Source organism: Ascaphus truei, chromosome 6 (assembly GCF_040206685.1).
Source record: "Ascaphus truei isolate aAscTru1 chromosome 6, aAscTru1.hap1, whole genome shotgun sequence".
Taxonomy (NCBI): Eukaryota; Metazoa; Chordata; class Amphibia; order Anura; family Ascaphidae; genus Ascaphus; species Ascaphus truei.
The window spans coordinates 29,653,559-29,663,383 of NC_134488.1; the positions used below are offsets into that span (position 1 = coordinate 29,653,559).

General features: G+C 49.9%; 1 protein-coding gene across 1 annotated transcript; it reads left to right on the plus strand.

Annotated features, from left to right (window-relative positions):
- Nucleotides 1–214: 214 nt before the first annotated feature.
- LOC142496414 (endonuclease domain-containing 1 protein-like) lies at nt 215–9,437 on the plus strand. Its single transcript, XM_075603114.1, has 2 exons — nt 215–612; nt 8,609–9,437. The coding sequence occupies exons 1-2, from the start codon at nt 247–249 to the stop codon at nt 9,194–9,196; spliced, it is 954 nt and encodes a 317-aa protein (XP_075459229.1). The 5' UTR covers nt 215–246; the 3' UTR covers nt 9,197–9,437.
- The last annotated feature ends 388 nt before the right edge of the window (nt 9,438–9,825 follow it).

The window sequence follows — 9,825 nt, forward strand, 5'->3', positions numbered from 1 at the left end:
GCCATTTTTTGATTTATTTACGTTATTTACTATATTGCTTTTCTCATTGTAAAATGTTGTTGTTTATTTTATATTTCCAGAGAATTATTTTTAATGCGCAGTAGTTCCTCTTTTTTACATGTATTCATTTGATTGGTGGAATCCTGGATCCACCCATTAGAAACTCACTATAAATGTTGCAGAAGTCAGTCTCTTTTTATTCAGGCTGACACCAACTCATCTCTGTGCTTTTTCCTCTTAATCAACATGGAGAAGTCGCTGTGTCTTTGTTGGCTACTTGTAGCCATTGTCCATATGACCTGTGCTGGCCTGTCAGATAATTTTATGGATTGTCTCCAAAATTTCTATAGAAACCAGCCCCCTGTCGGTTTTCAAGGCATCGCTTTTCCTTCACCGTTCAATAGCATGAATCCAAAACCAGACGTGATAAGGAATGATGACCTGACATCACCTGCCTATATATGTCAGCAGGTCAATAACCTGCCAAACTCCTTTGCTACGTTATATGATTGGGGGAGACGCATCCCCCTTTATTCTGCATATATCCTGGAACGTAGACCTCAGGATGGAACACCACCGAGGGGACCAAATACTTTCCGAGTAGAGCCGCAGGTGAGACAGATCATCATTATCATTACTGTTACTCTCATTTATTTATAGCACAGCACAGCATAGCACAGCACAGCACAGCATAGCACAGCATAGCACAGCAGGGGTGTGACTAAGAATGGACAAAACCTTCAAAAATGCAATTTTTTCAAACTTGCAAATCAACAAATAGACAATTTTCCATTCTATTAAAATATATATGGGAGTTTTCACCAAGCAATCTGTATAAATGTAAGTGTGAGTGTTTGCGGATAGATGGATAGAGGTATATACAGTATGTGTGTTCGTTATATCTGACGCTTGTATATCTGTGTATACTGTATGTATTGTAAATATCTGTATACAGCTCAACCCCCTTATAACTCTGTGCTTGGGGTCCAAAGAATCACATCGCGCTATAAGCGGATCGCGTTAGAAATAATGTACAATTGTATGCATTGTACAATAAAGTATTTAAGATACCAATAACCGTGTTGTAACGTATTCATACATACGAAAATCGGGAGCCACGCTGGCATCGCGTTATATAGCGGATTTGCGCTGTAACGGATCGCGCTACAACAGGGTTGAGCTGAATGTACATACTGCATGTATCTGATGTATAAGGCACGTGTTTCTAGTGTGTATTTTGCATTTACTGTATCTTGTGTGTATGCTGCATGTGTCTAGTGTTTGTGTGTGTGTATGCTGCATGTGTCTGGTGTTTGTGTGTGTGTATGCTGCATGTGTCTTGTGTGTACGTGGTGCAAATAGTGTGTGTATGGGGCATGCATCTGGTGTGTATGTGTGTTCATGGTACTGTATGTGCCATGTACTGTATCTGGTACTTGCTGATATACCCGGCGTTGCCCGGGATTTCATTTTCCTGCTCCCCCTCTCTCCGCTCCCCCTGTCTCCGCTCCCCCTCTCTCTCTCCGCTCCCCCCCCTCCCTCTCTCTCTCATCCCCTTTCTCCCCCTCTCAGTTTCTCCTGTTCACAGCAATCCAGCCCCCCCCTTGTTCACAGCTCTGCCCCCCCCTTCACATCTGTGATTTCCCCCCCCCTCGCTCTCACAGGGCCCCCCCCCCTTAGTTCACAGGTCCGTTTCCCCTCCCCCCGTTCACAGCTCCGTATCCCCCCACTTCACAGCTCCTTCCCCCCCCCCTCCTCCCCTGTTCACAGCTCCAATTTCCCGCCCCCGGTCACGGGCCGGCCCCCTCTTCAACATCTCCAATACCTTCCACCCCCCCCCCCACTTCAGAGCTCGCCGACGGCGGCTCACTGGGGGGGGTGGGCGGTTTGTGATTCCCCCTCTTCAGAGCTCGGCAGCGGCGGCTCACTGGGGGGGCCGCCGGGATGGTTGTGATTTCCTCCCCCCTTTCAGAGCTCGTCGGCGGTGACTCACTGGGGGGGCGGGAGCAGTGGTGGGATTCAAAATTTTTAGCAACAGGTTCTCTCTCGAGGGGGGGGGGGGAGAAGGGCAAAGAGACCAGGGGGAAAGAGAGACTGGGGGAAGAGAAATGGGTGGAGAAGAAAGAGAGACGGGGGGAGAATAAAGAGAGACGGGTGGAGAAGAAAGAGAGACGGGGGAGAAAGAGAGACAGGTGGAGAAGAAAGAGAGACGGGGGAGAAAGAGAGACGGGGGGGAAAGAGAGACGGGGGAGAGAGACGGGGGAGAGAGACGGGGGGAAAGAGAGACAGGGGGAGAGAGACGGGGGAGAAAGAGAGACGGGGGAGAAAGAGAGACAGGAGGAGAGAGATGGGGGGAGGAGAAAGCGAGACGGGGAGAAAGAGAGACGGGGGAGAAAGAGAGACAGGGGGAGAGAGACGGGGGAGAGAGATGGGGGGAGAAAGAGAGACAGGGGGAGAGAGACAGGGGGGGGAGAGTGACCGTACCGACCTTTTATAGTGAAAAATGAAAAACAACAATATTTGATATTGAAATACATTATTTATTTGCCTTTCTTAAATTATTTCCATATGGCTTCTTATACTATTTATTTTGTCCAGGGCAGAGAGACCGGGGGGGGGAGGCAGAGATAGACCAGGGGTGGGGGGGGGCAGAGAGAGACATGGGGCAGAGAGAGACATGGGGGCAGAAAGTGACATGTGGGCAGGAAGTGACATGGGGGGCAGAAAGTGACATGGGGGCAGAAAGTGACATGGGGGCAGAAAGAGACCAGGGGCAGAAAGTGACATGGGGGCAGAAAGGGGGGCTGAGAGAGACAGGGAGGGCAGAGAGAGAGACCAGGGAGGCCAGAGAGAGACCAGAGGGGGGGATGGGAGAGAGAATGGAAGAGCAGGGGGACAGAGAGAGACCGCTGGGGCAGAGAGAGACAGGGGGGGGCAGAAAGTGACATGGGGCAGAAAGAGACCAGGGCAGAGAGAGAAAAAAATATTTCCATATGTCTTCTTATACTATTTATTTTGTCCAAGGCAGAGAGAGGCCAGGGGGGGGGGGGGGAGAGAGCGACCAGGGTGGGAAGAGAGCAACCAGGGGGGGGGGAGAAGAGAGCGATAAGGGGGGGGGGAGAAAGCGACCAGGGGGGGGGAAGAGAGCGACCAGGGGAGGGGGGAAGAGAGCGATAAGGGGGCGGAAGAGAGCGACAAGGGGGGGGAAGAGAGCGACCAGGGGGGGGGAGAGTGACCAGGGGGGGGGAAGAGAGCGACCAGGGGGGGAAAAGAGCGCAACATGGGGGGGGAAAGAGAGTGACCAGGGGGGGAAAGAGAGCGACCAGGGGGGGAAGACAGCGACCAGGGGGTGGGGGAAAGAGCGACCAGGGGGGGGGGAAGAGAGTGACCAGTGGGGGGGGGAAGAAAGCGACCAGGGGGGGGGAAGAGAGCGACCAGGGGAGGGGGGAAGAGAGCGATAAGGGGGCGGAAGAGAGCGACAAGGGGGGGGGAAGAGAGCGACCAGGGGGGGGGGAGAGTGACATGGGGGGGGAAGAGAGCGACCAGGGGGGGAAAAGAGCGCGACATGGGGGGGAAAGAGAGTGACCAGGGGGGGAAAGAGAGCGACCAGGGGGGAAGACAGCGACCAGGGGGTGGGGGAAAGAGCGACCGAGGGGGGGGAAGAGAGTGACCAGGGGGGAAGAAAGCGACCAGGGGGGGGGAAGAGAGCGACCAAGGGGGGCAGAGAGACCAGGGGGACCCAAGTACCCAGCAGTCCCAGTGCTATAAAATGTCCAAAAGTGCTTGCAGTGCAATTGGTAGTTCTGAAAGTTGTTTTGTTTCCTGCCTGCTGGGGGGGAGGAGGAGGAGGAGGGGGCTGCTGCACTTACCTTGTAGTCGGAAACACAATCAAGCAGCAGCAGGCAGGTTCTCTCCTTCCTCAAGGCTTGCTAGAGTGATGCCAGGTTTCCACAGCTTGTGCATGTTCTGGGCTTCCATACCCACCCCCCTGTCCCTCCCCTGACCCGGCGCCGTGAAGGTGCCGGAGGTGTGACAGCTACAGTGACGGGTGGGAGAGTTGCGTGTGGCTGGCTCTGGTTCCCCCCCCCCCAGCTCAGAACGTGCGGGACGTCACCCTGCCCTGCCCTCAGAGACCGCGAGAGCCAATGAGAGCCAAGGCCCGCCCCGCAGTCAGCCAATGAGAGAGCTTGACAGGCAATGACAGCCAATGAGATTGCGCACAAACCCACAAACATCTTTTGAGTTTTATATATATATATATAGATATAATGTATGTGTCTGCCACCACCTCCGCATTCACTGGACCCAGTTACCCAAAGTCAGTTAGTCAATCAACAAGTCCGTCATAAACCCACCCAAGCAGTCAAGTCAGTCAAAGTCAGTCACCAACCCACCCAGTCAGTCACCCACCAAGTAAACCAGTCCCACACAATTCTTATTAGGAATTTATTCCATTTTTTAAAAGTGGGGCGGGCTAGGTGGTGAGTAGATTTTTTGGTTCAGCGAGTAGATTTTTGGGTGATTTCTCATGCACTGCATATATGTGTGTGTATATGTAGCCCACAGGCCCATATTCTACTCCCCCCAGGCCCATATTTAACCCCCAGGCCCATATTTAATATATGTATTGGCATCTGCCCGACTTTGGCTCCGAGTGAACGCAGCCAATGGAGCATCTTCCTTCGCATAGGAGCAAATGAAGGGCCCCAAGTTGTTACCAGCAGGATGTCAGGACCAAGCCTGGCAACACTCCAACATCCTTGACTCCCTGACCAGCTCCCCAGTCGAGCAACTCCCGGGCAACTTGTAGGTACTTGGGGGCTCTGTCAGGCATTGTCACCTGCATTCCCGTCTCTGGGAACAGGTGCTCTGGGCTGACCATATCTGGTTGCACAAGAATTACCATAGCGCTGGTGTCCATCAGGCTGGCTGCCTGCAATTGCCTATGGTCACCGGGCGCACATGATGTTGGCAGACATCATTGGTTCCAGTCCAATGGCTGCGACATAATCTGCCCCCATGCTGCTGACTGCTGTTGCTAGGACCTCTGGCTGGGTTGAATGTTGCCCCTGCTGCACGGCTGCTGTCTGCTCCGCTGTTGGGGCCAACCCCACGTAGACGTTCGGCCTTTCCACTTGTGAATGTTGCCCACGATTGGGGTTATTGGACCAAGGTGGGTTGGGGCTGTCCCACTGCAGATGACCTAGCCAGTTGCACTGGTAGAACCAGTGCTCGTGGACAAATTCTGCGGGGTGGGCCGTAGCACCTCCGGCACTCGACCTGCTCCGCCATGGCGTGGTGACTTAGGGAGAGTTGGTTATTCTGAAGGCCTTGGGTGCGGGCACTGGAGTTGGGGTCAGGACACACGTCTTGTAATGTGGTCCCGTGGTTACAAACTCATCAGTCATCGTAGCAGCCTCCTGGTGTGTCTTTGGCTTGTGGTTGATGACTCACTCCCGCACCTCCGGCACACACTTGAGTAGGAACTACCCATGGGCGAGGAGGTCCATCAGGCCCTGGAATGTGGTGACTCCACATCCGACTACTATGATGCGTCGCAATAGGAGAGAGAAATGGCAGAGCACAACCGGAATCATCCAAAAAAAGAAAGAATTAGAGGGAAAGTGTGTTATTCATAAAAGGGTTTAATAGTCATGGAAGGAAAAGGCAAGGCATTACCCTTCGTGCGACACAGAGCACTTCGTTTCGTGCGACACAGAGCACTTTATTAAGGCATGCATACACTATCATTATTAACATATTTAAAGGTTAAAAAGTAATTGGCTTAACAATCCTTGAACATATCTAGGGACCACCCCATGATTTAACTGATGAGACTCTGATGTGGGGTCAACCAAGCGCGTGTACGCACCCCCACGTGCAGCCCCCGTCTCCCACACGCAATCCTTGGCTAACAGATAGAGAGCCAAGCTGTCCCGCGGTTGCGCAGAGGCAGCAAAAGGCTTCCCCACTCATATAACCAATGAGCGTGCCTAATGAGTGGGGGAGCGTGCCGGACGCGCGCACCGCCACCAACACACCACGTTCTACTGGTGCGCTCATTGTGGGAGACACGGGGAGCCCAGGGGCTGCTACTGCGCAAGCGCATTCAACCCGGGTCTCCAGTGTTTCACTCTCCTATTCGCGTGGCAAAAGGGAGGGATTGAGGGCTTCTTTTTTCTTTCCCCCTTCTTTGAGAGGTGCGCATGCGCACCAGTAGAACGTGGTGTGTTGGTGACGCTGGCTGGTGCGCGGGCGTCCGTTACCCCCCCAAGTGGGGGCCCTCGGGTGGTCCCTGATAGGCTCCGTGGGCATACAGGTGGCCCCACTGGGTGTCCGTGGGCCCCAAAGGGGTCCATGATTGGTCCCCGCGGGTGTCTGGGGGTGTCCGGGACATCCCCATGGGTGTCTGGGGACCCTCGGGTGGTTCCCACGGGTGTCTCTGATCCCTGAGGGTGTCCAGGGGCCCCACAGAGGTCCGGGGTCCTCAGGTAGACCCCGTGGGCGTTCAGGGGTCCTCGGGTGGTACCCGTGGATCGCCTGTAGCCTGCGGTACTATTCCTGTATTTAAAAAAAAAAACATGGCCTACATTTCAATCAATAAGGTAAATGTCCAGAAACAAGTTCTGAGTATCAGTACTCAATAAGTCCAGGATACATATATTATAATAATGTCCTGAGTAATAAACATGATAAATGATCGGACAGGCTATGTTTAATGTTCAGTGAGACCCTTAGACCCAATGCAAAACAGGGATAGCAGTTCGTGTGATAGTGACAGACAGTAGATGAGCATAAGTATCTGTCAAAATATGTCACTCGAACACTCACCCTGAGTTAGCACTAACATGAAGGTCGCAGATTCTGTGTCCTGATGCGGAAAAAAGGGGAATTACTCACATTATTGACAAAATAGGAGAGAGGTCATCCCTGCTCTACCTTAATATTCATCAAAGTATGAGAAAGATGGCGGTGCAGTGGGTTTGGGTACTTTTCACTTCCCAGATCTTTGCATATATACTACCTTACGGAGAAGATTGCAATCAGTGGATAGTTGGCACTGGTGTAGGATTTATATGCAGAATTTGGTAGAAACTGTGTAAATAATAGAGACTTTGGTTTTAATATTTTATTAGAGTGTATATGTATATTTTTGGATAGAAGAGTTTAATAAAATTTTATTATTTTTGTACTTACCTCCCTGGTGTTTGCATTACAAATGCAACTTCTGGACACCTAGTGTTCTGTTATAAGTAATATAATAATTAGGCTGAGTGCAACCAAATGGGTATCTTCTGGTGATCATCCTTTGATCACTTTTTGCAAATATATCACATGATAGACAGCCTGTCCTGTGTGTGTGCATCACATCCTTCCTATGGCTGTGCTCCGCTTTTTCCGATTGGATTACCTTCTATACATTTCAATCAATACACCTCCCCGCCCCCCCCCCCACCCCCCACTAACCACATACAATACATTAATGTGCAAAATAACAATTATCCAGATATGATAATGATGAAAAGAATAATCTTAGGGCATGACCACATGATATGTTTAAACGTGCCCAGTTGTCCGCAGTTACGCCAGCACATTGGGGAAGATAGTGGGGGAAAATGAGTGGAGGCGTCAACATTATTTTTATTGTTATATTTACTAAATAGATTTTAAGTGACAAATACTTAAAGAGCGAGTAAAAAAACACTTCCAGAATAAGGGCCATTTTTTCATGCAGTCATCTGCCGTAAGGCCTCTTTCGGCGGTGTAAGATACCTCCATAGCCCATTCAAATCAATGTATTGTAAGGTGGGGTGAAGATGCACACCTACTGCCTGCTTGTCCCCCCCCCCTTACCTCATTTGCTTGCGTCAAATGATGTCACATGACCCTGTGGTGCCATTTGACTGCGTTGCCATGGCAACCCGTCACATCAAGCATCTGAATCTCGGTAAGTGGAGTTACAGAGGCCTCACGCGATCCCCCGGCATTTAATTTAAAAATCTCCCCAGTTTGCGCCCCCATGGTATAAGGTGTATTCTAGCACTATACAAAGAATGTGGATCAAGGCGCTAAATTGGGGCAGAAAAAAAATATATATAGTTTAATACCAACTCAAATTGCAATCCAACTTTGGACTTATCACTGGAGTCAACCAGTTTCTACATTATAAAGAGTCCAACCAAACCCTTGAGACCCAGTCCAAATTTTGGATATATTTGTCTTGTTATTTTTATATAATTATGCAGGTTTGATTAAGTTACAGGTTTCCATATCTAATCCCCTTCCATTTATGGAAGTTTTTTTTCTGTGCTCATTTTAGTATATTTTAAATGTTTTTTGTTTTAATATCAGCATATTGTTTAATCTGCTTATTCTGGAGAAAACTTGGCACACCATAACACTTCTGGATTTCATCAGTAATATGTATGCGCCCGAGTGTCTTTTTCTCTTTCAAGTATTCTAGCACTGAATGGTGTCTATGGCAGAACACTGCTTGGTACATATGGGCCCATTTCTCTAGTGATAACCAATTTAGAATGTTTTAAACTACAGTGACGATGGCCTTACCAACCCTTAGTAATAGTTACTGTTCTTGTTTCATTTCCAGCTTATCTACAGACAGTTAGAAACAAACATGTTATTGGAATCTGATGCCAGACAAGCCATCAAAAACTACAACATTGAACACAATATTTCTGAAAGGGAGGAGAGAAATCGACAGACTTTTCTGCTCCGGACCAGCCAAGCCATTGATGAAGATTATACTAATAGTGGCTACCAGAGAGGCCACTTAAATCCCAACGGACATCATGTGCAGGAAGGTGCCAGGTTGGTGACATTCACCCTGACCAACGTGGCGCCAATGACAGAAAGGTTAAACACTGTCTGGAGTTTATATGAAAATAATATGATTGGTTATTCTCAGGGGTGTGCCACAGTGTATGTAGTTACAGGCATCGTCCCAGGAAATAACTGGATCAGATCAGATCGAGTAAATATCCCCAGCCACGTGTGGAATGCTGTTTGCTGCGTGAATAATAATAATCAGCCACCAAGATCTTGGGCGGCATTAGCAGCATATGACAACCCAGCCTCTCCTGTCCAGCACATAACAATTACTCAGCTTCAAACAGATCTTAGAAACCTGTTACCGGGTAAACCGAATATCCGTATATTTGAAAATAATTGCGCTTAAAAAGCAAATAAATGAGTTGTGGGATAAAAAGACCACAGTGCAGAATATCTGTATATTCAACAATGAATATTCAGGCATTTCTCAGCATTCTTCCTATTAACCTAATATCAGCCGCTTTTCGCCACGTCCCCTCCTCCTTCTCCAGCACTCTGCTTACCTTAGGTGGTTCTTTATATGCACAACCTTATGTATACTCATACTTGCCAACTCTCATTCATATCTCTTTAATAAAATTTGCTCCAGCACGTTTGAGATGTTTGATTTGATTCAAAATTGTCTTGTAAAATGCTGATCCCACCGCTGGCTGATCTGCACGCAAGGGTAGCTCCGCCGCCGCTGTGCTGGGACCTGTCTGTCACTGCTGTCACCTTCAAAATTGCGCCCCATCTCTCTGTGCGTGGCGCCACAGTGCAGCCGCCATGCGCCCTTAGATCTGTTCCAGCAGCAGGGGGGGAGAGATGTGTTCAGGGGAGGGAGAGTCCAGAGGGGAGGGGGAGGCCCGGAGGGGGAGGCCCGGAGGGGAGAGGAAGGATAGCCCAGAAGGGAGGGAAAGTCTGGAGGGGGAGGGTTGGGAGAGTCTGGAGGGGAGGGCGATGGAGAGTCCGGAGGGGGGGAGGGAGAGTCCAGAG